This window comes from Penicillium chermesinum (assembly GCF_028974085.1).
Source record: "Penicillium chermesinum strain IBT 19713 chromosome Unknown utg000006l:1.0-2335141.0:1.0-2336784.0, whole genome shotgun sequence".
Taxonomy (NCBI): domain Eukaryota; kingdom Fungi; phylum Ascomycota; class Eurotiomycetes; order Eurotiales; family Aspergillaceae; genus Penicillium; species Penicillium chermesinum.
The window spans coordinates 347,675-374,473 of NW_026695316.1; the positions used below are offsets into that span (position 1 = coordinate 347,675).

The 26,799-nt window shown below is 50.4% G+C and overlaps 6 protein-coding genes across 6 annotated transcripts; 5 read left to right on the forward strand and 1 right to left on the reverse strand.

Annotated features, from left to right (window-relative positions):
• Positions 1 to 260: 260 nt before the first annotated feature.
• Positions 261 to 2,674, forward strand: N7468_007902 (protein phosphatase 2A regulatory subunit RTS1; the record flags this gene model as incomplete). The annotated part of the gene is made up of 8 exons (XM_058477198.1): positions 261 to 284; positions 419 to 763; positions 829 to 1,428; positions 1,493 to 1,846; positions 1,909 to 2,079; positions 2,137 to 2,264; positions 2,321 to 2,433; positions 2,484 to 2,674. The coding sequence occupies 8 exons, from the start codon at positions 261 to 263 to the stop codon at positions 2,672 to 2,674; spliced, it is 1,926 nt and encodes a 641-aa protein (XP_058327543.1).
• A 1,403-nt stretch (positions 2,675 to 4,077) lies between these two features.
• On the forward strand, positions 4,078 to 15,872 carry N7468_007903 (histone acetyltransferase TRA1; the record flags this gene model as incomplete). The annotated part of the gene is made up of 6 exons (XM_058477199.1): positions 4,078 to 4,129; positions 4,201 to 4,358; positions 4,454 to 10,522; positions 10,555 to 12,978; positions 13,044 to 15,122; positions 15,177 to 15,872. The coding sequence occupies 6 exons, from the start codon at positions 4,078 to 4,080 to the stop codon at positions 15,870 to 15,872; spliced, it is 11,478 nt and encodes a 3,825-aa protein (XP_058327544.1).
• Positions 15,873 to 16,523: 651 nt separating this feature from the next.
• N7468_007904 (Saf4/Yju2 family protein) lies at positions 16,524 to 17,436 on the reverse strand (the record flags this gene model as incomplete). Its single annotated transcript, XM_058477200.1, is given in 3 exon segments — positions 16,524 to 16,780; positions 16,792 to 17,223; positions 17,286 to 17,436. 3 exon segments carry the CDS (start codon positions 17,434 to 17,436, stop codon positions 16,524 to 16,526), a joined length of 840 nt encoding a protein of 279 aa, XP_058327545.1.
• Positions 17,437 to 18,162: 726 nt separating this feature from the next.
• Positions 18,163 to 19,667, forward strand: N7468_007905 (wax synthase family protein; the record flags this gene model as incomplete). The annotated part of the gene is made up of 4 exons (XM_058477201.1): positions 18,163 to 18,382; positions 18,460 to 18,896; positions 18,972 to 19,090; positions 19,151 to 19,667. The coding sequence occupies 4 exons, from the start codon at positions 18,163 to 18,165 to the stop codon at positions 19,665 to 19,667; spliced, it is 1,293 nt and encodes a 430-aa protein (XP_058327546.1).
• A 979-nt stretch (positions 19,668 to 20,646) lies between these two features.
• N7468_007906 (anaphase promoting complex subunit CDC16) lies at positions 20,647 to 23,005 on the forward strand (the record flags this gene model as incomplete). The annotated part of the gene is made up of 4 exons (XM_058477202.1): positions 20,647 to 20,743; positions 20,802 to 22,146; positions 22,191 to 22,821; positions 22,871 to 23,005. 4 exons carry the CDS (start codon positions 20,647 to 20,649, stop codon positions 23,003 to 23,005), a joined length of 2,208 nt encoding a protein of 735 aa, XP_058327547.1.
• Positions 23,006 to 24,362: 1,357 nt separating this feature from the next.
• N7468_007907 (uncharacterized protein) lies at positions 24,363 to 26,461 on the forward strand (the record flags this gene model as incomplete). Its single annotated transcript, XM_058477203.1, has 8 exons — positions 24,363 to 24,536; positions 24,596 to 24,765; positions 24,848 to 25,053; positions 25,109 to 25,139; positions 25,189 to 25,615; positions 25,672 to 25,873; positions 25,933 to 26,360; positions 26,423 to 26,461. 8 exons carry the CDS (start codon positions 24,363 to 24,365, stop codon positions 26,459 to 26,461), a joined length of 1,677 nt encoding a protein of 558 aa, XP_058327548.1.
• Between the last annotated feature and the right edge of the window lie 338 nt (positions 26,462 to 26,799).

Here is a 26,799-nt window from a genome sequence, read left to right on the forward strand (position 1 = left end):
GGTGGCAGCATTGCGTCTCGGTCTTCCTAGCAAGAGCGGGACCAATCTAAATCCTTCGGTTTTCTGTTCAACTCTATGCTTCTCACTACCTGCATGCACTTGTGACATTGGTTTGCTCATCATTCTTCTATTAGGTCGATTCCGCAAGCTCGACCCCCTCGTGGCCCCATCCGAGTCGCCCTGGCTAGAGTGTAGCGATTAGCTGCGCTGGTACCGAGGAACCCAGTGGAGTGCTTGTGGCTGTCTGTACAGGCGCGAAAATGAAGGGATTTAGACAGAGAGTGGTGAGTACTTGGTATCGTGTTGTGTTCACCGCACGCCCAACTCTCCTCTGACCCCCGCCGCCACCACAAAGGCGACCATGACCATCCCTTGCTCATAGACATACTGACGATCTTCTCTTTTCTCAATTTAATAGCATGAGCAGTTGTCGCGGGCTAAGGATGGCAACAAGTCATCGAAGAAGAAGGATTCCACCTCCGCATCCCAAAGCCAGTCTTCCCTTGGCATCCATCAAACACAACAGTCCACCTCCCCGAACCAGGGCACCCCGACATCGTCAACGACTTCTTTGAACGACCCTCGGAACAAATCGCCTGACAATGCCTCACCGGCTGGTACCCCTTCAGCGGGCGGAAGTGGTGCACCAGTCCAACACTACATACCCCAAGGCGCTGGTCAGCCTGCCAGCAATGGCCCGGGAACCCCGACGCGACAGGGCCAACCGGTCGCTCCTAGTGTGATCATCAGCCCCAGCGCTCCCGTAAGTTCATACCGTAGTACCGGTCGTTCCCATCCTGACATCTGCTAATGCCGCGGTCACTATAGCACGTCCCTCCCCCTGGTGCCGCCGAAACCATGCCTGGAGACCTCGCGCCTCCCAGGAAATCTCATGTTTTCGACCGCCTTCAAACCACCCCGAAAGATATGTCGGAAGGAATTAGGACTCCAAAGCGTCAACACTCGTCGCGATTTGATATCTCCGACCAACGCCAGAGAGAGCTGGAAAAATTGGCAGGCTTCCATGAAGTGGCTCCCAACCGACGCCAGGATCTTTTCATGCAGAAGATCGACCAGTGCAACATTATTTTTGACTTCAATGATCCCACGGCTGATATGAAGTCAAAAGAGATCAAACGACTTGCTCTGCATGAGCTTCTAGATTACGTTGCCAATAACCGGTCCGTCATCACCGAGCCCATGTACCCCCGTGTCGTCGAGATGTTTGCGAAGAACCTTTTCCGTCCAATTCCCCCTCCCATGACTCCTCAAGGGGAGGCGTTTGATCCCGAAGAGGATGAACCTGTTCTGGAGGTGGCCTGGCCACATATCCAGGTCGTTTATGAGTTTTTCTTGCGTTTCATCGAGAGCCAGGACTTTAACACAAACATTGCGAAGGCTTATATTGACCATCAATTTGTGCTTCAGGTAACTTTCACCATTCAGTTTTGGTTTATAACTGTAGCAGACGTTAGCTGACCTCGTTTCTTAGCTGCTTGATCTGTTCGACTCAGAAGACCCCCGGGAGCGGGATTTCCTCAAGACAACGCTGCACCGAATCTACGGTAAATTCCTCAACCTGCGTTCATATATCCGTCGATCCATCAACAACGTTTTCTTCCAATTCATGTACGAAACGGAACGGCACAATGGTATTGCTGAGCTGCTGGAGATTCTGGGGTCCATCATTAATGGTTTTGCACTCCCACTCAAGGAAGAGCACAAGCTCTTCCTGACGCGAGTTCTCCTTCCTATGCACAAAGTGAAAAGTCTCAGTATGTACCACCCCCAATTGGCATACTGCATTGTGCAATTTTTGGAAAAGGATTCTACTTTGACTGAGGATGTAAGTCTCTCAAAAGCCAACGCAATTTTAAGGTTAGATCCCTCAAATGCTGACACATTAAGGTTGTGCTTGGGTTGCTGCGGTACTGGCCCAAGACAAACAGTACCAAGGAAGTCATGTACTTGAACGAGGTTGAGGATATCTTCGAAGTCATGGACCCTGCCGAGTTCGCCAAGGTTCAGGAGCCTCTGTTCCACCAGCTGGCGAAGTCGGTCGCCAGTCCCCACTTCCAGGTGCGTTTAGTGCATTTCAAAACTTGGAGAACCCCGCCTAATGAGCTAATTGTGTAGGTTGCCGAGCGTGCTCTGTATTTCTGGAACAATGAATACTTTTGCAATCTCGTTAGTGATAATGTTGAGACTATCCTTCCGATAATGTTTGCACCGCTCTACGAGAATTCTAAGGGCCATTGGAATAGGTATGCCTGGAAATGAGCATTATTGGTCATCGAGCACAAGCTTACAATTTCGACAGAACTATTCACAGCATGGTGTATAATGCCATGAAGATGTTCATGGAAATCAATCCTCAGCTGTTCGATGAATGCTCCCATGACTACACTGAGCACCAGAACGGCGCAGAGCAGCGTGAGCAGAGTCGTAAGGAACGCTGGGAAGTGATTGAACTCCAGGCTAAGAAACAAAATGGCGCTCCTCCCCACCTGCTCCCAATCTCAACGTGCCTGAGCCCATCGATGAGGTCGAGGCATTGACCAACGAAAACCAGAAACGGCTGAACACCTTGAAGATCCAGGAGGAAGCCGAAGTTTCCAAGGATCGGCCAGCTCGGGAGGGAACCCCCAACTCGGTGAGTCCCAACCACCTCTGATTTCATCACATGCTATCCATTATGTACCCTTCCCCTTTCACCTCGTACATTTTGCGCCTCTCCTCTCCCTGATCTGGCAACTTGACTTCCTTCTGCCCTTGATATTTGTCTTTTGCTAAGAGACCACGTTTCCCCGTGTACAGCCAGCGTGATTCTAATGTGGGAACGTCCGTTTTGGTCCAGACACGACGCCGTGGTTCCATCCGTGGTACTCGGAGACGACGAAGCGGCAGCGGCAGCGAAATTCGGCCACGACGTCGCTCGGTGGGCGGTACAAGTGCGACCAATGTTCAGATCTTGCATCGCAGCAATTCCACTAAATGAACCTTTTTTTCTTGACACTTCGGAAGTGTGGCTCTCGAGGTAGGCGATGGATATGAGTCTTCCGTTTTATTTTCTGCAACATGGCATAGCGAATACGGGCTGCAACTGTTTCTTTGTGTGATTTTGCTCCTGCCCGGGATTTGATGCCCTGTGCCTTCCCCCTTTGTCCAATTCTTTTTTGATCATTTGTTTTCCTCTATTTTGTGTACATGGATTTCCTGATATTTCCCCTTCCATGATCAACCTGCGCAATAGGTCGTCATCATGGAGTGGACCTCTTCAGTTGGACCACGTCTTAGAACCATGTTCGGGTATGGAAAATGGGTGCGAATGGCGTTTCCATCTGCTGGCCCAACGGGTCGGTGGCTTTTCTATGTGTTGCCAGTTTTTGTTTAGACCAATAATGGGGAGATAACATCGCCTTGGTCCGTATGGTTTTGTGTATAGATTCGTAACAAGAACCCAGTAATTAGGGTTTATTGCAAATTCTAGAAGCTACTGGCATTGTAAGCCTCAAGCTAGATGATATAGCTCCAGTCAATTTTCTTCAAGTATCAATCTATAATGGGAAGATATCCAATGGACACTAGGCGGATCTAGATACACACCCTTTCCTAATCTGTAGTGATAAGACCACGTGATACGGACCGGAAAAAGTTAGGGCCGGGAAATTCGGCAGGCGCGACTCCCCAGCTTTGCTGCTTTCTAGGCTCTATAGGTTTGTCGCTCCCACCATCCATTCAATTCCTCCCCCCACCTCTCTCACTCTGGGGATTCTTTGTTTTTGCTTGCGCATGCCGTTCAATCATTCCTTTTTCTGAATCTGGCACTCACTTTCTTCGCGCAATTAAATGACTTAACGATCCTCTCACTCACCATCCATTTCCCGTCTCCGATCAATTTGGGGAAAGCACTAGTCCGCAAAGCTTCGACCACCCCGACCTTGCACATGTTACCCCGACTTTGAACAGAGAATACTGCGCACATTGAGAAAGCTCTCAGCCGGCCACTGGGCCTGGCCGCGACTGAATTCTTCATTCGCTTGACTGGCCCTTTCGAGGTGCCTGTTCACAGCCACCATGGAACGCAATATCGACATTTACGCCAGCAAGCTGGGTGATGAGAAGCTGGGTATGTCTTCGCCTCACATAAAAAAAGCTCTCACTCTCTCGCGACATACCTGACGTTGTTCCCTACTGCAGACATAAAATTGCGAGCAAATGTTGCGACTGAACTACGAGACAGCATCGAGCCGCTATGCTCAGGCGCAAACTACCCTATTTTCCTTTCGAAACTATGGCCGGTCTTCAAAACAATCCTGAAAGGCGATCCTGTCTTTCTCAATAATTCCTTTGAGCAGGTGAGTTTGGGAATGCTCCGCGGCAGCTACGTTCGAAGGTGCACCGTGCGAGCGTCCTCTTTTCTTTTTCGCACCCAAGAAATAACGCGTCTTAGAAACTTCGCAATTGTATCCTCGAGACTCTTCACCGATTGCCCACCGCCTCACCCGAAGTCGAAGCCTATGCTGCTGATATGGTCGACCTACTTATGGACCTTGCACGCATTGAGAATGAGGACAATGCGGTTCTGTGTATGAAGACCATCATGGACCTGGAGCGGAATCAGGCGAAGGTGACTGCAACACGCGTACAGGCTTTCTTGGAATTGATCCAGGAAATGTTCCAGACCATGGAGCAGGTAGTCAGAGATACTTTCGACACCCCGAGCCAAGCGACCCCATCCGGCATGCCCTCGACACCCAACACCGGTGGCCAGAACTTCCAGTCCCCCCGTCCAAGCTCGCCTGCGACCTCTGTATCCGACCTCGGCCCAGAGCAACAAGGAAGTAACGTGATTTTGAAGGGCATGCAGTCGTTCAAAGTACTCGCGGAGTGTCCTATCATCGTGGTTTCAATCTTCCAGACCCACCGTGCTTCAGTGGCAGCAAACGTCAAGCTGTTCGTGCCTCTTATCAAGACAATCCTGCTTCTACAGGCGAAGCCCCAAGAAAAAGCCCACGCGGATGCTGCTGCGCAAGGCACGGTGTTCACTGGAGTTTGCAAGGAGATCAAGAACCGGGCAGCTTTTGGAGAATTCATTACGGCTCAAGTTAAGACGATGAGTTTCTTGGCGTATCTCCTCCGTCTGTATGCCCATCAGCTGCAAGATTTCCTTCCTACTCTGCCATCTGTGGTGGTACGTCTCCTTCAAGACTGCCCACGAGAGAAGTCCGGAGCAAGAAAGGAGTTGCTTGTTGCGATCCGGCACATCATCAACTTCAACTACCGCAAAATCTTTCTCGAAAAGATTGACGAATTGCTTGACGAACGTACGCTCATTGGGGATGGCCTCACCGTTTATGAGACTATGCGTCCATTGGCATATAGCATGCTCGCGGACCTTATCCACCATGTTCGTGATCATCTGAGTCGCGACCAGATTCGTCGTACTGTCCAGGTCTACACCAAAAATCTTCATGACGATTTCCCCGGAACCAGCTTCCAGACTATGAGCGCAAAGCTTTTGTTAAACATGGCAGAGCGCATCTCAAAACTAGAAGACAAGCGTGAGGCTCGGTACTTTCTTATCATGATTTTGGACGCAATCGGTGACAAATTTGCCTCGATGAACCACTCTTTCAATAATGCCGTCAAGGTCTCAAAGACATACAAGGAATCTCGCAAGGATACCGAGCCGTCGCCTGAGAACTATCTTGCAGATAAAGATCAGCCTCCAGACTGGGACGATATCGATATCTTCTCTGCTTCTCCAATCAAGACTTCCAGTCCTCGTGACCGAGGCGGAGACCCGGTATCTGACAACTTGTTCTTATTCAGGAACCTTATCAGCGGACTGAAGAACATCTTCCACCAGTTGAAGAACTGCAACCCAGAGAATATTCAAATCGACCCCAATAGCGTTCCAATCAACTGGTCCGAGGTATCCTACGGATACAATGCCGAGGAAGTGCGCGTTATCAAGAAGCTCTTCCATGAGGGCGCTAGGGTCTTCCGCTACTATGGTGTAGACCAAGCGCCCCCTGAAGTGAGCTACTCGTCTCCATTCGATTTCCTCGCCAGCCAGTACACTGCACCTATGCTCCGCGAAGAGAAGGATCTTCTAGAGAGTTTTGGCACAGTGTTCCACTGCATCGACACGGCTACATTCCACGAAGTCTTCCATTCAGAGATCCCCTATCTCCACGAGCTCATGTTTGAGCATGGTGCATTGGTTCATCTACCGCAGTTCTTTCTCGCCAGTGAAGCTACCTCGCCCGCATTTTCGGGAATGGTTCTCCAGTACTTGATGGAGCGCATTGATGAAGTGGGAACTTCAGACATGACAAAGGCTAAGATCCTTTTGCGCATGTTCAAGCTCTCCTTCATGGCCGTCACGCTCTTCTCAGCACAAAATGAACAGGTGCTCCACCCACATGTGACAAAGATCGTGACCCAGTGTATCGAGTTATCGGTCACTGCAGAGGAGCCGATGAACTATTTCCTGCTGTTGCGATCTCTCTTTCGAAGCATTGGCGGGGGACGCTTTGAGCTTCTGTACAAGGAAATCCTTCCCCTACTTGAGATGCTTCTTGAGACGTTCAATAATCTTCTGCTTGCTGCTCGGAAGCCTCAAGAGCGAGACCTCTATGTGGAGCTCACATTGACAGTTCCAGCCAGGCTGAGCCATCTCCTGCCTCATTTGAGCTATCTTATGCGCCCAATCGTGGTTGCACTTCGTGCAGACTCTGAACTTGTCGGCCAAGGACTGCGAACCCTCGAGCTTTGTGTGGACAATCTGACCGCCGATTATCTTGACCCGATCATGGCTCCTATCATGGATGAACTCATGACTGCTCTCTGGGACCACCTGCGACCTCATCCTTACAACCACTTCCATGCTCACACTACCATGCGCATTCTTGGTAAACTGGGTGGTCGCAATAGGAAGTTCCTCAACCACCCTCCCGAGATCACTTTCCAGCAATACTCCGACGACAACCCAAGCTTTGATGTCCGTCTGATCGGTCCAAGTGATAAGCGTCCGTTCCCCATTGACATTGGCATCGACCTTGCCATCGGCAAGCTTATGGAGATCCCTAAGACGGATTCCGCGAAAGCATCAGACGGCTACTACAAGCAGCAGGCGTATCGTATGCTTAGCTCCCACCTCAAACTTCAGATCGGATTCGAGAATCTTCCAGACGATTTGGCCTCGTTGATCCGCTTGCACGCAAATGATCTCTTTGAAGGCAAGGCCAACGCTATGAGTGATATCTTGGAAAAATCAGAGCGATCCGCTTCGATTCCGAAGAAGGTGGCGCAGGAGACTATCGTAAAGAAGCTCCTCAAGGCTTGCATCTTTGCTGTGACAATCCCGGATCTCGAGCAAACAGCAACTTCTTTCGTTACGGATGTTTGCAAGCACTTCGCAATTGTTGAGGTCGGCCGGGCTCTTGCTCAAGCTCGTCACAGTCGCAAAACATTCGATGTGGCCCACGGTGAAGGCCCCGTGTACATGGACTCCCGTGTCCTGGCCGATGCAATCGTTGAGAGCCTTGCCTCAGACAACATTCATGTTCGCCAAGCAGCCGAGCAAGCTATGCAAGTTGTGAAGGATTCTGCTATTGTGATGTTCGGAGCTCCGGAGAGGGCATCCAAACTTCCATTTTTCCAACATCTTGGGCGAGTATTCTGCCACAGCTGCCACAGTGAGGAATGGTTTTCCAAAGCGGGTGGAAGCTTGGGAATCAACATTCTCGCGACCAAGATGGACCTTGGGGACTCATGGCTGTACGAGCGCCATGTTGAGTTCATTCGGGCTCTAATGTATATCATCAAAGACACTCCTGCGGACCTCCCAGCTGCCACACGAGTTCAGGCTCAAGACACAATGACTATTATTCTCCAGCAGTGTGGCAAGCTCATTCCGAAGGATGACCTGAAAAACGAGAAGAGTCGTCTATTTGCTCTTTGCGGCTACTTGGTCTTTGAGCTCGGTCATATGAACAAGCATGTTCGGGAGACTGCTCGCCGATGCTTCTCCACGTTGAAAGACGAGCTTGGCTGCGAGGTGCACGAACTCATTTCCCCAGTGCGAGACCGTCTGCTCCAATCGATTTTCAACAAGCCACTGCGCGCTTTGCCTTTCCCAACACAAATAGGATTCATAGATGCCATCACTTACTGCCTGAGCCTCCACAATGACATCGTCACTTTCAATGAACCATTGAACCGGCTGATGCTGGAGTCTCTGGCTCTTGCTGACGCTGATGATGAGTCTCTTGCATCCAAGCCGAATGAGTTCAAGAATGCCGAGATGATTGTGAACCTGCGTGTCGCGTGCCTGCGTCTTCTGTCGATGGCAATGAACTTTGCCGAATTCGCTAATACCCCACAAAACACCAGTCGGGCACGCATCATCTCAGTCTTTTTCAAGTCCCTGTACTCACGATCTCCTGAAGTGATCGAAGCTGCAAACGCTGGACTGAAAGACGTTCTCACTCAGACCAACAAACTGCCCAAGGACCTGCTGCAGAATGGCCTTCGGCCGATCCTCATGAACCTGCAAGATCCTAAGCGATTGAGCGTTGCAGGTCTTGACGGGCTTGCTCGGCTCTTGACCTTGCTAACTAACTATTTCAAGGTTGAGATTGGCGCTCGGTTGTTAGACCACATGAAGATAATCGCCGATGACTCAATCTTGCAGAAGGTATCCTTCAGCCTCGTGGAGCAGCACCCAGCGATGAAGATCGTAGCAGCTATCTTCAATATCTTCCATCTTCTCCCTGCGGCCGCAACATCGTTCATGGAACATCTCGTGAACAAAGTACTTGACCTCGAACAAAAGCTTCGCCGCACATCACATAGCCCCTTCAGAAAGCCTCTTGTCAAGTACCTCAATCGGTATCCAAAGGAAAGCTTGACATTTTTCTTGGCTCGGTTCCAGGACGAACGCTTCGGACGATTCTTCGGACAAATTTTGGCGGACCCCGAGAGTGAGACGATACGCAAGGCCGTGACAGAAGACACCGATAACTACTTGTCCATCGCGTTCGGGCAGAATTCATCAGAAGGCAGCCACACCGCTGCCATCAACGGGATTTACGTTGCCCACTCCGTATCTTCATTCGCCTCAACCAAGAAATGGCTGGTTTCTCACCCGGAGTTGAGGGCGAAGCTCCTGTCATCAGGACGGGAATTAGAACGGCAGCTGCGGGCTGATAGCCTGCCACCAGATGAGCGCCTTCGGGTCGAGCAGGCCGAGGATCAGCTCATGGATATCTTCACAGCATACCTTGGTGAAGCAGCGCATGACCTTGATTTCTTGTTTGAAGTCATCGATGGCCTCTCGGCGGATGAACTGAAGCGCACGCTTGCTCTCCCTAAATTCATTTACGGCCACATAATCACGAATGAATCCATTGACTACCGCCGCTCTGTCATTATGCGATGTCTCGATCTTTACGGCCAGCGGGCTTGCTCACAGAAGACAAAGACATATGCTTTCCGCAACCTGGTCAATCCAATCTTCGCAATGGATGTCCAGACGACCTGGAACAGCTCTCCCAATACCCCCAAGCTTATGGATAAGAGTATGACCGAGTCTATCCAGAGTCGTCTGTGGAAACCCCAACTGGTTGATCTGAGCGAGGAATCTAATCAAGCCGGAGTTGATCACTCACGCATGGAGTTGCTGCAGCTGTCAGCCCTTCTGATCAAGTACCACCATCAGACTGTTCAGGACTCCCGCAAGGACATCATCAAATTTGCTTGGAACTACATTCGGCTTGAAGACATCATCAACAAGTATGGTGCCTATGTTCTCATCAGTTACTTCATTGCGCACTACGAGACGCCCTTCAAGATTGTGATTCAAGTATACGTCGCATTGCTGAGAGCCCACCAGAACGAGGGCAGGGCTCTCGTGACGCAGGCCCTGGATGTTTTAGCTCCCGTTCTCCCCAGTAGGACTGCAGGAAACCAAGGGGCTGAAGCACGGTACCCCATATGGGCCAAGTGGCCTCGCCGTATTCTGGCCGAGGAGACTGCCAATCTCCAACAAGTCATGAGCATTTTCCAATTCTTAGTTCGACAGCCGGAGCTTTTCTACGAGTCTCGTGAGCATTACGTGCCTCTGATCGTTCCATCGCTGATCAAAATTGCCGGACCTCCCAATAATACCTCTAATGATAGCAAAAAGCTGGCCCTGAATCTCATTGGACTCGTTTGGCGCTGGGAAGAACGGAGGGCTCAGTCTAACGATGCTACTCCTTTGGAGTCTCCGAATGCCAGGAAGCGCAAATTGGATGAAACTGAATCTTCGGCGTCACCTGCCCTTGCACCTCCCCCGAGCCGAGGTGGTTCCGACTATACTGTACCGTCAGAGCTTCGTGCTGCTCTAATCAAGTACCTTATCACCTTCATCACCTCGAATTCTGAGCGCTTTCCTGTCCCGGCTGCGCAGATTCGTCTGGCTGCTTCAAAGCAATCGCCAGCTCCCTCCACAGACATGATTACCAAGGCTGTGACTTTGCTTCGAAATTTGCTCTCCCTGAGTATTGGGGTGACTTGGATATTGACCTGTACCAGAAGGTTACAGAGCCTATTTTGACAGGCGAGAAAGCGGACAAACCAGAAGAGAAACAGATCACGCCAATGGTCAATGCCATCCAAGTCGTACGGGTCCTCATTGCGGCCAAGCCCAATGAATGGATCACCGCCCGTCTACCTACCATCCAGAAGCTTCTCGAGAAGCCATTGAAGGTTGATAACCCTGAAATCCAGGATTGTCTCCACGGCTTGGAGGATGAGATGGACATTTCCCCAAAGCTGCCACCACCTGTTCGTCGTGTGCTGGAAGCTATCCCTGACGATCAGCCTGATGAGGAAGATGCAATGGACACTGAAAGCTCGCCGTCAGAATTCGCCACTTATCTCTCCGCGATTGCCACGGAAACTCTCTCAGCCAGCAATTATGTGTCCAGCTTGAACACCCTTTGGACTCTGTCTAAGATCAAGCCTGCCGAGATAGACCCTCATATCCCCGCTGTTATGAAGGCCTTCTCACAGAAGCTTGCGAAGGAGCATGTAGCAGCATCCTCTACCCAAAATGGCGCCCCGCTTCAACAGGGTACCAAGCCTGCCGAGGGTGCTCCAGACCAACAAGAGTTCCAGATCGGAGTGGATCTCATCTTCAAGACGATCGAGTTGATCTCCGTGCGCATGTCCCATCTTGGTGACCAGCGTCGTCCTTTCCTTAGCGTCCTGGCTTCAATTGTCGAACGATCGCAAGACCTCAAGCTGTGTACTAAGGTCCTGGATATGGCGGAGTCTTGGATATTCCATTCCACCGAGTCATGGCCAACCTTGAAGGAGAAGACGGCTGTTCTGCATAAGATGCTGCTCTTCGAATCACGGCCCAACCCGACGATGCTGAAGAAGTTTCTTGACCTTGTCATCCGCATTTACGAGGACACAAAGATCACTCGCACTGAGCTGACCGTCAGGCTAGAGCATGCCTTCTTGATTGGAACACGAGCGCAGGACGTGGAGATGCGTAACCGCTTTATGACCATCTTTGATCGCAGTCTGACTCGCCTCGCAAGTTCTCGATTGAGTTATGTGCTCACTTGCCAGAATTGGGATACACTGGCGGACTCGTTCTGGCTCGCCCAGGCATCGCATCTGGTTCTCGGTTCTATTGACATGAGTACTTCTGCTCGCCTAAACCCTTCTGATTTCACCATGTACCCACTCTCGTTCCTCTTCTCTGCTGGAGAGAAGGACTCCCGAAAGGCGGATATTATGATTGACAACCAATTAGAGAGCTTTGTCGCCGAGCGTAGGCGCTTTATGTCGGAGATTGGCGATGTCAGAGTCCGTGACTTGCTAGAGCCCCTCTGTCAGCTCCAGCATACCGATGCATCCGTGTCCTACAAGCTTTGGACGACACTGTTCCCACTTTTCTGGTCTACATTGTCGAAGGATGATCGCATTGACCTCGAGAAAGGTATGGTGACGCTACTCACTCGTGAGTATCACCAGCGACAAGTGGACAAGCGACCGAACGTTATACAAGCCTTGCTTGAAGGCGCCGTACGCGCCACTCCTCGGTTTAAGGTCCCTCCGCATGTGATGAAATTCCTGAGCCGCACCTACGATGCTTGGTATACTGCGGCAACTTATCTCGAGGAGAGTGCGATCCATCCAATTATCGACACTGCCGTTGTTCGGGAAAGCAATCTCGATGCACTAGTCGAAGTTTATGCTGGCATACAAGAGGACGACATGTTCTACGGCACATGGCGGCGCCGCTGCAAGTTTGTTGAGACCAACGCCGCTCTCTCTTACGAACAGCAGGGAATGTGGGACAAGGCTCAGCAGCTGTATGAGAACGCCCAAATAAAAGCTCGTTCGGGAGCAATGCCCTTCTCGCAAGGCGAATACTTTGTTTGGGAGGATCACTGGCTCATTTGTGCACAAAAGCTTCAACAATGGGAGATTTTAAGCGACTTCGCGAAGCATGAGAATTTGAACGACTTGCTGCTGGAAGCCGCTTGGAGAAACATCGAAAATTGGCAGAGCGAGGGCAACCGAGAACAACTGGAATCTCTGATCAAGTCGGTCTCGGATGCGCCTACACCGCGGCGCACTTTCTTCCAGGCCTTTATGGCCTTGCTCCAGTACCATGTCAAGAAGGAAAACATGCAAGAATTCAATACCGTCTGCGATGATTCCATTCAGCTTGCTATTCGGAAGTGGCTCCAACTGCCCAAGCGCATCACCAATGCTCATATTCCAATTTTGCAGCATTTCCAATTACTTGTTGAGCTTCACGATGCTAGCCATATCTGCGGTAGCCTGGCTCAGACCAACGAAAGGAATCTGGATACCAAGTCAGCTGAGTTGAAGCTACTCTTAGGGACCTGGCGGGACCGGCTCCCGAATCTTTGGGACGACATCAACGCTTGGCAAGATCTTGTTACCTGGCGCCAGCATATTTTCCAGCTCATTAACGGTACATATTTGAGCCTTCTTCCCCGCAGACCAACAACGTCGCCAGCAACTCATACGCCTATCGTGGCTATCACGAGACTGCCTGGATTATCAATCGTTTCGCACATGTCGCTCGCAAGCATCAAATGCCGGAGGTGTGCATTAACCAGCTCAGTCGCATCTACACGCTGCCCAACATCGAAATCCAAGAGGCTTTCCTCAAGTTGCGAGAGCAGGCGAAGTGTCACTACCAGAACCCGAAGGAGCTGAACAGTGGGTTAGACGTAATCAATAACACCAATTTCAATTACTTTGGGCCCCAACAGAAGGCCGAATTTTACACTCTCAAGGGTATGTTCTTGGCCAAACTTGACCATACCAACGAGGCCAACGAGGCATTTGGTGTTGCTCTCTACTACGACCTTCGCCTTGCGAAGGCTTGGTCTGAATGGGGACAATACAGCGATCAACGCTTCAAGAACGACCCCACGGATTACGAACTGGCAAGCAACGCAGTCAGCTGCTACCTTGAGGCGGCCGGTCTCTACAAGAGTGCTAAGTCTCGGAAGCTTCTTAGTCGCATCCTTTGGCTCCTTAGTCTGGATAACGACCAGGGCAAGATTGCAAGCGCGTTCGAAAGTTTCAAGGGTGATACTCCGGTCTGGTACTGGATCACTTTCATTCCACAACTGCTCACCAGCTTGTCTCACCGCGAGGCACGACTGTGCAAGGCCGTGCTCGTGAAAATCGCCAAACTGTACCCGCAGGCTCTATTTTTCCTCCTTCGTACTAACAGGGAAGATATGTTGGCCATCAAGAAGCAACATGACCAGAAGCAGGAGAAACTTAACCGCGCTCGCCAGCAGCAACAGCAACAGCAGCAGCAGCAAAACTCCTCCCCAAGTGGTAAACCCACAACGAATGGCGAGGCGTCGCCGGCCCAGAAGCCCCCGACTAGTGTGCCCGGTCCCAGCGCTTCGCCTGCCAACCAGGCCGCCAATCTGCCGACAAATCAGTCACCCGCCCAGAATCAGCAAGGCCAATCTCCTGCTCAACCTCCAAATCAGGTGCAAGCGTCACCACGCCCTGGGCCGAGCCAAAGCCCCAGTCAAGCCGCGAATCAAACACCACAACAAGCTCATTTGCAAGGTCCAACTCAGAGCGGAACTCCACAGCAGCCGAACCAAGAATCTTCGACCGCAGAGCCCGAGAAGGAAGCTCTTAAGAAGCCTTGGGAGTATTCGGACGAGATCATGTCTGGCCTCAAGACCGCGTTCCCACTTCTTGCGCTGTCCATGGAGACAATGGTTGACCAAATCCACAAGAACTTCAAGTGCCCTCCTGATGAGGATGCCTACCGCCTCATCGTGGCTCTCTTGAACGATGGACTGGCCTATGTGGGCCGTATGCCCGGCTCATATGCCCAAGATTTCAAACTGCCGCCTGCTACTGAAGCCAACATCACTCGGTTTGCGGAAACAATTCTTCCAGCGCATATTCGCAAGTCATTCGAGGCGGATGTCGTTACCAAGAAGCCCACTATGCACGAGTACATTCAGAAGCTGCGTCGCTGGCGCGACAAGTTTGAGGAAAAGCTGGATCGTCGTCCCCAGTCAGGATTCTTGGAAAGCTACTCGCCACATCTTAGCGAATTCCGCTTCCTCAAGTTTGATGAAGTTGAAGTTCCCGGGCAATATCTTCTCCACAAGGACAAGAACCAAGACTTCGTCCGCATCGACCGATTCCTTCCTGATGTGGACCTTGTCCGCGGCATTGGTGTTTGCCATCGTCGTCTCAAGATTCGTGGTCACGACGGTAGTATTCATGCCTTTGCTGTTCAGCACCCTGCTGCACGTCATTGCCGTCGCGAAGAGCGTATTCTTCAGCTCTTCCGAATTTTCAACGGCTTGTTGGCGAAGCGTAAGGAGAGCCGGCGTCGCAACCTCTACTTCCACCTTCCTCTGATGGTTCCCCTTGCGCCGCACATCCGTTTGGTTCGAGACGACTCCTCATACATCTCTATGCAAGGCATCTACGAGGACTACTGTCGACGTGTTGGTTTCAACAAGGATGATCCTGTACTCTTCACAATGGATCGTATGCGCTCCTTAGCCGAGACAAAGCAAAATGTGAGTTGTCAGTCAGTTTCCTTTCCAGGAGCACAAATAGCTAACCTTGCTCAGCGCACGCCTGATCAGCAACAGATCCTTCGTACGGAGATCTTGACAGCAATCCAAGAGAAATGGGTTCCGAACACCGTGGTTCAGCAATACTTCCAGCAGACTTATCCCAACTTCGCCGACTTCTGGTTATTCCGTCGGCAGTTTGCCTATCAATATGCAGCAGTTGCTTTCATGACCTATGTGATGCACATTGGCAACCGCTATCCCAATAAGATCTTGATTTCCCGCTCGACGGGCGATATCTGGGGTGCGGAGCTGATTCCAACCATCAACCCCACCAAGGCAGTCTTCTTCAACCCCGAGCAAGTGCCGTTCCGATTCACGCCGAACATTCAAGTCCTGCTCGGACCTCTCGCTACGGAAGGTCTGTTTGCCTGTGCACTGATGGCAATCTCTCGCTGCTTGACGGAACCGCGCCACGAGTTGGAGCAGCAACTCAGTATCTTCGTCCGCGACGAGATGATGTTCTGGGCCACTGCCCAGCATCGTAGTCCCTTGCCTGTCCCACAGCTACGCGACTTGGTTAATAATAATAGCGACATTATTGTCAACCGGGCCGTCAGCCTTGCCAGCCCCCCCCGAGGGCAACCTGCCTGCCAACCAGACAACGATCGATTTGATCTCCAAGGCTGTCAATCCTCAGCACCTGGCTTCGTGCGACGCATTGTGGATGCCTTACCTTTAAGGCGGGGCTGAATTTCTGGGTTTCTTTCTTTGCTTCTGCGGTCCGGTGGTGACGGTGGTTTTTTCTTTCTTATGCATGGCAGAACTGGGGCCGTTCTGAGTTGATTTCTCATTTACGAGCGTGGCGCATGGCTTGGGATATGGTTCTTTGACCTCCGAGGGGATTTTTGATACCGATTTCTTTTTATTGTATTAGTTTTTTCTCTTTCCCCCCATTCTGATATCGTTTTATTTCTGGGTAATAGCTCTCTAATTTACTCGTTTAAATTGTTTTAGAGCGTACCGAAGTACCTGTAGAATAATGTAGACCTCGTGAACGCTAACTTCCTCCAAGCGACCTTCTCGAGTACCTCTAGACGGCTAGTACTGATAGTTGTATAACCTGAGCTACGGTTATCAATAACTATGATGGTGCTACTCAAATGATTACTATTATTACTTCCGAAATAAACCCATTCGTATCCCGAGATCTCAGGCCTATTTTCAGGTTTCTAGTAAACAGGGTTTAGACGTGCGGTACCTATAAATCAAACATTCTAGTACCTGATAGGCAATGCAAGTATTGAGGGTAAAAGGAACTCGCGGCATTTGGTCACATAGCGCATTCATTCTTTGCATTAATTCATTTATCAAGACGCCAGCGTCAGGGTGGTTGAACACAGACTAAACTAATGATGGCTTCTTCTTGATCCCCAAACTTGTGACACCAGCCTTCTTTGGCTTCTTAACCCTAGCAAATGATGTAGTTGAAGGTGGGGGCATCGCAATACTCGCTGGCTTCGAAGCCTCCGGCTGAGGCGCTGAAAGCGGCTCCTCCTCCTCCTCCACCACAAGGCGCTTCACCCGCTCCCCAGAAGCAGTCAAGAACGCCTTGCGCGCAGCCTCCTCATCTTCTTCTCCTGAGCCAGCCGTGCCGAGTCCTGCTCATCACGCACAAAATCCAGCGCCACCTCCTCGCCCTTGGACTCGTTGCGCTGGATGCGCGCGTTCCGGGTCCGAATCTCATCAAGCGCATCCGCAATGGCCATTTCTCGCTTCGAGTCTTGCATTTTCTCCTCCAGTTCTGCCATCTTGTCGCGTTCCAGCTGCTCCGCCTCCTCATTTTCCTCGCGTTCCAGTCGGTCGAGGGTTTCTTCTTGGGTCTCGTTGTATTTCTCGTCCTTGGCGTCTCGCCACGGCTCAAAGTTTCGCTTTGCGCCCTTTTCACACTCGTAGTCCATGTTCTTCGGGTCTGTGCGGAACGTGATCTCGCCGCTGCATCGCGTGCATCGGATGAAAAAACGGTATATCGGGATCGAGAGATACTTCTCCTCGAGATTTTGTTTGCGGGCGTTGAACTTGCGTCCTTTGTAGATGTATTCGCCTGGTACATTGTCAGTATGGGACATCGTACAAGAAATCTCAGTGTCTGGAAAAGTAACGTACCGCAGTTGGTACATTTCATGGAGAACGGGGCCATCAAGCGAACAGTGATGACCTTGGGACCCTTCTGGCGTAGGTGCTTCGGGGTGCGCCCGATCGCCGAAGGGTCGAAATCGGGAGGGTAGTACTTCGTGAGGACCTTTCGCTCAGACATACTGGCAGTATTCGCAAGTTGCGGCTAGAGAGGTGAGTAAGTGAAGTTGCGATGTTGCTCGTCCAGAGTTGAACGAGCGACTAATGGAATGTTCGATGGTCACGTGTAAGATAAGGCGATAAGGCGATAATAAGGAAATAAGGCTGTCCCCCAAATCGATTATCCCCCTTAGTACGTTTATAGGTCACAAGTAGAGGCTTTGTTTCCGTCAATATTGAAATGCTGCGGTTAAAATTGCTCTGACGGGGTCAATATTTTTGCTCCACTCTAATTAATTTTGTGGCTGGGATTGGACGCCTAATCAGGGTTCCTCTAAGAGATGCTTTACGATGATTTCTGGGAAAGGCTAAGTGTGGCCCTATGGGGCTATGAATGATCGTTAGAGGAACTTTATATTTCCCCTTTGAATCTCAAATAGATAAAGGAGAGCCCGTGGGTTGTCTGTTGATGCTGATCAAAGCTGGGCGAGGTTACTATACACGCCTCGAGCTCGGGGGGTTAACCATGACATCGATCCATAACGCCGGGACCAGCTGCGGCTTTGCGGGCCTATTGAATCCTCAGGCGGAGTTTATCTGTCTTCGTCAAAACTGGCGAGATGGGTGGGGTCGTCATGCAGACTAGGCACGGAACACCCCTAAGCTAAGGGGCCAAAGTCATCCCAAGCTTACGCTATAAGAAGTCGCTGCCCACAAATTGGACCTGTTTCCCTTTGGCAGACACAAGATGGATGCGCCTTATAATGTGGCCGAGGAGACGTCCTGGTGGCCTCTGGATGCTGCTGCGGTCATCAAGCTGCTTGTTGCTTTGTGCGGCCCGCCTTTCGTCTTCACGGTGACTTCGAAGTACTCAACTATACGCTATGCGGCTGCCCCGTTCATGATGTGGCTTCATTGGGATATCTTCAGCCATCACTATCCCAGCAAGACTGATGCTCTGGAGTTTTGTGCTTGGATGTTAGTCGCCAGAAGAAAAACAAACAAACAAAAAAAAATCCCAAAGTTTGAAGCTAATTATACCCAGCAATGGCGACGACGCCGTTCAATTGGCTGCGATTACTCATAATCACACCTGTCGACATGAATGACCTCGCAATAATGTTCAAAGCTCCTGCCGAAACATTGCTACAAAAATTATATATCTTATACAAGGTGACGAGCACCCCCCGATGGATCAACACGCCTTGGGAGACAAAAAATACTCCTCCTTTCCCTAAGTACTATACGCGTCGCCATATGAAGCTTCCCTCTCGTGGAAGCTTCCTTCTGCGTCAATCGTGTATTCTCTTTTGGCAGCTGTTGATTCTCAACCTGGCGGAATGTGCAGGCAATCTTCAAGCTTCCCAAGTGGAGAACCTGGGCGAGCCCAAGAAATTTTCCTGGAATCATTCAACGGAGAAATGGATTGAACTCATAATCTCCAATGTCATCGCGTGGCTTCTCTGTGCTCGCTGCTTGATTGTATGTTCTCGTCCTTGCATTCAAGTGAGATCAAGCTTCTGTCATCGCCTGCTAATGCGCTTACTGAGTCACTAGGATAGCCACTATCGGGCTCTATCTGTCCTGCATGTTGGAATTCTAGGTGACGACGTTGCGGATTGGCCTCCGCTTTTCGGAACCATGCTGGATAGTTACACGCTGAGAAACTTCTGGGGGTGAGTCCACCGAATACGATTGACCTGTCGCTTGTCACCAACCGATCTAACATTGCGTAGTAAATTCTGGCACCAGAGCCTACGCAGCTCCTTCACTGCGGTCAGTAACCGATTCTGCCGGGAGCTTCTTCGTCTTCCTCGCCCATCAGTGCTAGAGCGATACACGAACGTGTTCATCGTCTTCTTATTGTCAGGTACCCTGCATTTAGCTCTAGACTATGGAAGTGGCCTACCAACAGAAGTTTCTGGGGCTCTCTTCTTCTTCACGGCCTTCACTTTTGGTTATATGGTTGAGGATGGAGTGCAGGCCTTATGGAAGCGCATGTTTCCTCTCCACGAATCCACGCATGGCAACAAGGAAACAGGGACGCCACGCTGGCAGAAGATTGTTGGTGCTATCTGGGTTATGCTGTGGCTGGGCGTCACCTCAGGCCCTTATCTGGCCCCGACGATGGATCTACCCCCTGCTATCCTGGGCCCTATCCCCGCGAATATTGAGGTTGGCTTTGGCCCCTTGATTGGATTCATATTAGTCGTTGGGGCCTTGATAGCATACGTTTTCGAGGGCGAGCCTTGAGCTTACCGTTCCTAGCTGGTGAGGTACTGCATTAAAATAGGAATTTGAATCCTGCAAATTAGCTGGTTCTAGTAGTAGGCAAGGCAGCTCAATAGTAGTGCCTCTGATGGTTTTCAGCGCCCGTTGTTCAATGAGACGGCATGGAGAAACCTTAATTGTCCAAACCCTTTCTTGCCCACATCATCTCGGACTTCTGAAGAACTTGAATAGCTATCTACTTGTACAGCCAAAGTGGAAGGAATGAAAACATCTCATGCGACCTGGGAATGGAGGATAGCGGGCTTGATCTTGAAGTGCATTAAGGTTGCCATTGAAGTGTGCTTTGAGCAAGACATGACTACAGCTATATCTGAGTTGTATCAGACATGCTAATTATTTTGCTTACCCCTAGTAATAAAAAGACTAGCCGTGCAAGCCACATAGCTACTATTCTTCTACTGCACTAAGGCGACGCACGTTTCTAATTTAATATGCTATGCTCTACGACGGGATCCATACATATTGCATGTGAACAAATTCCCACGGTTTTCAAGTATACCATTTATTACCATTTTACCGCATATCGTCCCTATTCTACTCCTACCAGCAAGGGAACCAATTTTTCTGTACTAATAATCTCTTGTTCATCGGATACTCACTAACTATGAAGATGAAGACCTTGGCAAAAGAACCACAGGAGCATTCGTCTCTCCAGCCTGGGCTGATTTGCTGGAAATTCAATGAGACAGACTCGGATAGACGATATAACCTATTCCAATCTCCTGGTGGCCCAGTTGCGATAGCTTCATACTGACATTGCACAGCAGACCAGGAGCGGGGCAGTCATTGGCCAATCAGCTTGCGGACGAGCGCGGGTCACTGGGTTCTCCGCGTCGCGAAACATCAACTTTATAAACGCGCTTGGTTTCTTGAACTTCTCGACTCTCTAGCTTCGCCTCTCTTGTGCATTCGTGGGGAAATTTTCATCCTCCAGGCCGCGATGGAGCAATATCTCCGGTCCTGGCGACAGGACGCCTTCAATCGCGGTCAGCATGAGTGCGCCATCTACATCGGCGACAAAGTCCTCGCCCTGACAGGTCTGCTCTCTCTTGTGTTCACCTGTAGCGATATCCTAACCGCAACCTGTCTTGACAGACAGCGACGCCGATGCGTTCTGGTTGGCCCAGGTCCATTTCTCGAACAACAATTTTTCGCGCGCCCTTGCCCTTCTATCTCGCGGCGATCTTGTCTCACGAAACCCCGCCTGCCAATACCTCGCGGCCTACTGCTACATCAAACAAGACCAATTTGACCAAGCATTGTCCATATTGGGTGAACATAACCCGACAGATCTTATCCGGGATAATCACAGCCGACGAAAGATCCAACACCTGGGTGGCCAGAGCCATGTCACCTTGCGCAATGGAAAGTCTACCACATCACGCGACGATAAAGAGAGGGATGAATCTAGTGATGTGAAATTTGAGGCTTCGATGTGCTACCTCCGTGGCCTCTGTTTTGCAAAACAGAATGCTTTCGATCGCGCTCGCGACTGCTACAAGGACGCCGTGCGCATCGACGTCCAGTGTTTTGAAGCCTTTGATCAGTTAATGAAAAATTCGCTCATGTCTCCCAAAGAAGAGCTAGATTTCCTTGAATCCCTGGACTTTGATGCCGTACAGTCTCCCGATCCTTCGGTTTCTCAGGAAGCTGCGGACTTCACGAAAATGCTGTACACGACCCGCCTATCTAAGTACTCTTCCCCAACGATCTTGTCCAACGCGACCGAGACCCTCTCAACCCATTACAACCTAGCATCCAACCCCGATATCATCCTCTCACGTGCCGAGACATTGTTCACCCAATGTCGGTTTGCTGAAGCTCTGGAATTGACGTCATCAGTTCTTTCTACTGCCCAGTCAACCGAGCTGCATGCACCGACCAGCTCTGGCTCTAGTGCCCTCTCTCTCCATCAGCTGGGGCACACACCCGCCCTGTATCCTATTCATCTGGCATGTCTCTATCAGACCGGAGCCACCAATGCCTTGTTTCTGCTAGCGCATCTGCTCGCGGATCATGCGCCAGACGAGCCTTACACATACTTGGCTATCGGCATTTACTACCTCGCGGTATCGAAAATCGCGGAGGCTCGTCGGTTTTTCTCAAAGGCCTCGCTCCTAGACCCTCACTCCCCGCATGCGTGGATCGGATTCGCCCACACTTTTGCTGCCGAGGGGGAACATGACCAGGCCATCGCAGCATACAGCACCGCTGCACGTCTCTTTCAGGGCAGCCATCTCCCACAGCTGTACCTTGGAATGCAACACCTCGCGCTAAGCAACTTGACTCTAGCATACGACTATCTCAAGTCTGCATACGAAATGTCTACGGGCTCTGTGCTTGATGATGAATCATCTGCACCGCCCTTGGCGGAGACCCACTTGTGCTCAACGAGCTTGGAGTGGTTCTTTACAATCAAGACAACCTTGCCAAGGCGGTGGTACACTTTCGTCAGGCATTGGCTCTCGCGGAATCTTTGAATAGCGAGCCGGGCGCGTGGGTCGCAACACGGTCTAACCTTGGACATGCCCTGCGCCGCATGGGCCATGCTGCCGAAGCTCTCGAACAATTTGATGAATGTCTCCGAATTAGCGCCAGCGGCAAGAGCCTGGGATACAGCCCCTTTCTAGGAGGTGGTCCGCGCAATCCACCTGTTATGTCGGCCACCGGGGTCGGCGGCACAGAAGGACGAGGCCTCACAGGAGTGCTGTACACATCAAAGGGCTTTATCCTGCTGGAGCTTGGGCGTACCTCCGAAGCCGTGACAGCTTTGCATGAGGCTGTACGCATACTTGGTGCAAGCGGTGGCGGTGACGCAGCGGGGAGCTCAGGCGTTGCTGGAACGCTCCTTACACGTGCCCTGGAGATCTGGGCAATTGAAGGAAACGAGCAAGATGAACGAAGTCTGAGAGCTATGGAGGAAGAGAGCCAGGCATCCCAGGGTCCACCATCCCGTGGCGGGCGCTCTTCTCGCCAACGCGGTACTCGACACAAGGAACGTTCTACCACTGGAAACTCGCGTCGACACCCCCGGACCCCAGCGTTCAATGAAGGGTGGACGGACGAAGTTACCCATACCGCATCTGTCGAGGAGGAAGAAGAAGAAGAGGAAGGGGTGAGGGAAACTATGGAAGGGCGCGTGGAGATGGAACTTGACCAGGAAGCTGATGGTCTTCTCCACCGGGCTCTGGGACGCGTTCGCCAACGACGCCTCCCTGCGCAAACCCACCAGACTCCAGTGTCTGGACGAGGAACGCGCCATACCAGAACTCATTCCCGCCAATGAGGTGGATTCATGATCATGTTTCAAATTTTTTTTACCCCCTTTTGCATCCATGGGCGTTAGGGATGGCCATTCCAGAAGACTAAAAGGTCTAGCTCCTTTTTAGTATGGTGCTTTGCATGACCGTAGTTGTGCTTTCGTCAACTAGTATGAAATTATATGTTTTATTAAAAACGGGATTGCTGGATGTAGAGAAGTATATAGATGCGTTTTGATCTGTAGAAAGTACGGGTTGTGTTCTATTGGTTGCTTTTGTATGTAGTCTATATTAGGGTAGTTTCGGTACGGTCCGGAAAATACAGTCCGCGACAAAATTCTCCTATTATTAGGAGTACTATTTCATTTACAGCACAATGCCCTACAATAAGGCAATAAGCTCAATCTTATAATGTCAATAGTCTGCATTTCAAGCCACTGGGCATACCTTCATTTCCAGCTGACTTTCGAGATGGTTCATTTCCTTTTCAGTTTACTCCCGGAATTTGACGAGCTTATATAGAAAAGAGGGGCGCGCGCAACGTCAACACTTGAAGATCAAGGAAACATACAGAAGCAATTAAAAATCCTTGAGCAAGACCTGCTGGCCAGCCTTACGATACGCTTATTCTCCTCATTTAGGTAAAGAATTCTCTATAAGGTCTAATAGTAGTTTAGGTAAACCCGGTAGATACATATCACACTTTAGTATATTTTTCGTGTATCCTGCTTTGCAGTATATACTAGTACGAGGACGCCTATACGCAGAACGAGAATGGTAATTGGCAGTAGAATACCACGGTGCCATAATATTAGTAAATTACTTGGCAACCAACTAGCCAGGGAAACCTAGTAACGGTGCATATTTTTTTTTGGCTCCTTGGATCCTTGCAATCTATCTTTTAATTTCGAAAGGAACAAGTTGATAGGATAAGCAGGAGTTGTGACGATCCACTGATCTCACCTTTTAAGGCACACAAGGCTTGAACCAAGGGCCCGGAGGGAAAGGGTTACCAGCCTGTAAGAAATAGACTGGCCTGTACGACCAGCAAGGAAGATATTTTCCTACCCACAGATACAGTAGTAGAATAGTTCGTCTTGAATCGAGAGGTGTAACGACCAGGAAGGCAGCCATTTACTGAAAGATGTTCCTGGAAATAGAGCGAGTTCTACATATAGGGAAGCAAAATCCTCAAAGGTCATTTGACCGAAAAGTTTGCATTTCCTAAAGAGGCTTCTGCTTGTTTAGATTTCATATTTATTGTTCTCAGCTCTCTTCACGTCATCTCTCCTTCTTCCTGCCCATGGCTACGCGCCTTTTCTTCAACCGCATCCCCGACTTCCTTTCAATAAATCAGTTCTATCTTGCATACCTGTCATCCAAACCACGATCCACCATGGAGTCTGAGGACCATTGCCTCCAGGCCATGCTCGTTGAGGTCACATCCTCCCTGAGTGTCCCGGGTAATCCCCGAGAGCAGAAGACCGCAGCTGAGGTCACCCTTGGAGGCCCAGCCGAGGATGTCGACGAGGTCAAGGAGGATGTCCAGGGAAAGGTGCCTGTTCTTTTAGTAAGCTCTCAGATTATTTCCCAAGACATGTTTTTTTTCGCCTCTAATGCTTGAGATAGTGGGCTTTAATCGTCCTGACGATTGTATCGTCAATCTTCCTGTTTTCGATGGATAACACCATCGTCGCTGATATCCAGTCGCCGATTGTGAACAAGTTCGGCGAGGTCGGCAAACTATCCTGGATGGGTGTCGCCTTCGTTCTCTCAAGTGCATCAACTATGACGACCTGGTAAGTATACACGCCCCAAAGTCACGGTGGCACGTCGTTCGCTCAGTATTTCCCATAGGGGAAAGCTCTACGACATATTTAGTGCCAAAATTCTCTACATCCTCGGCGTCGTTATTTTTGAGGCTGGTTCTGCTCTCTGTGGCGCTGCACCCAACATGAATGCTTTGATTGTCGGCCGTGCAATCGCAGGTCTCGGGGGTTCAGGATTGTACTTGGGTTGTCTCACCCTTATCGAAGTGACTACTTCTGTTCGACAACGCCCAATGTATATGGGCTTCACGGGTATCAGTTAGTGATGTCTTTCATGCAGCCCATTCTTGGCTCTAATGCTGATGCGAGGTAGCTTGGGGGCTTGGGACTGTTCTTGGGCCACTGTAAGGGGAGCATCTCCAAGAACTGGGGTACATCTATTAATTGCTACAGGATCGGTGGAGCGTTCGCGGAGAACCGTCACACAACCTGGCGCTGGGCGTTCTACATTAACCTCGTTATTGGAGGCTTGTTCGCGCCAATCTATCTTTTTTTCCTTCCCATGGCCGATCCTCAGAAAGGCGTTGCCCTCAAGGACAAGCTCCGACAAGTGGATTTTGTCGGCCTGGTCTTGAATGCAGGCTTTCTTGTCTGCTTGACTATGGCAACCAACCTAGGGAACATTCTCTTCCCATGGGGTTCCGCGAAGGAGATCTCCCTCTGGGTTGTTGGCGGGATTCTACTCGTGGTCTTTATTGTACAACAGGCTACGGCTTTCACGACCACGAAGGCCAACCGCATCTTCCCTGGTGACTTTTTGCGCAAGCCAATCATGTGGATACTGTTCATCGCCATGGCCTGCGCGTCGACGGCAGTCTTCGTTCGTTTTAAACTCGCCAGATGTCCTGGATATGAAGTTAACTAGCCTTTCTCTAGGTCCCCGTCTATTACATCCCTCTGTACTTCCAGTTCGTCTTGGGAGACTCACCTCTTACTGCTGCAGTGCGGCTCCTTCCATTCGTCTTCTTGAGTGTATTTTGTGGCCTCCTGAACGGCGGCACCATGAGTCTTTTGGGATACTACCAGCCTTGGTACCTAGTAGGCGGGATGTTCACAGCAATTGGAGGGGGATTGATGAGTATGTATCCTTTACCTATTACGAACACTAACGGGGAGATCTTACCACTGATTTATTAGGCACTATCGATGAACACTCCTCGCGCTCAAGCATCTACGGCTACTCGGTATTGATTGGACTTGGCTCGGGACTCTTCATCCAGGCCAGCTTTGCAGTTGCACAAGCCAAGGTCCCTCGTGCTCGAGCATCGGATGCTACAGCTTTCATTGCTTTGGCACAGACCATCGGAATTGTGCTTTCCCTCGCGATCTCGGGCTCGGTGTGGCAAAATCAGTCAGTCGCGGCTCTGCAAGAGCTGCTGCCGCAGCTTCCTCGTGAGCAGTTGCGTGGTATGCTCTCTGGTGCTAGTGATAGTGCAAACTGGAGCCATATCCCCGATAAAATGCGCGCGAAGGTTATCCACGCCATTGTGCACGCGATGTCTCACACTTATTACCTGGTAGTCACGGCCGGGGTGGTGACTGTGGTTGCTGCTCTCCTCATGAAGGTACGTGCTTGCCCCAGACTGGAATTTCCAAGCTCGATTATGAAAACTAACAAACCTTCTAGCCAGAGCGTATTTTCATGCAGCCCGGTGCAATGGCTTAAATGGCCATTATATGATATCAACACACCATGTGTCATGATCTTTCTAATTTGATCACTTCTTCACTCCGTCTCGAAATGGCTTCATACATGCCCTGACTGTTTCTATCAAGGACTAGGTTCCAGAAATTCTATGGTCGACTCTATTTCAAGAGCTTTGGCTCGTTTGCTCTGTAGAGAAAACTTGAAGACATCTACTAGGAAATGTGTAACAATTTGAACAAATAAGCAGATTCTTCGAAGCCCACATCGGCGATGAGTTAACTACCTGACCGTAAGGGCACATTGGAAACATTCGAAGATAAATATGCTGTCGTGGCAGCCCGTCGGAAAATTAAGGA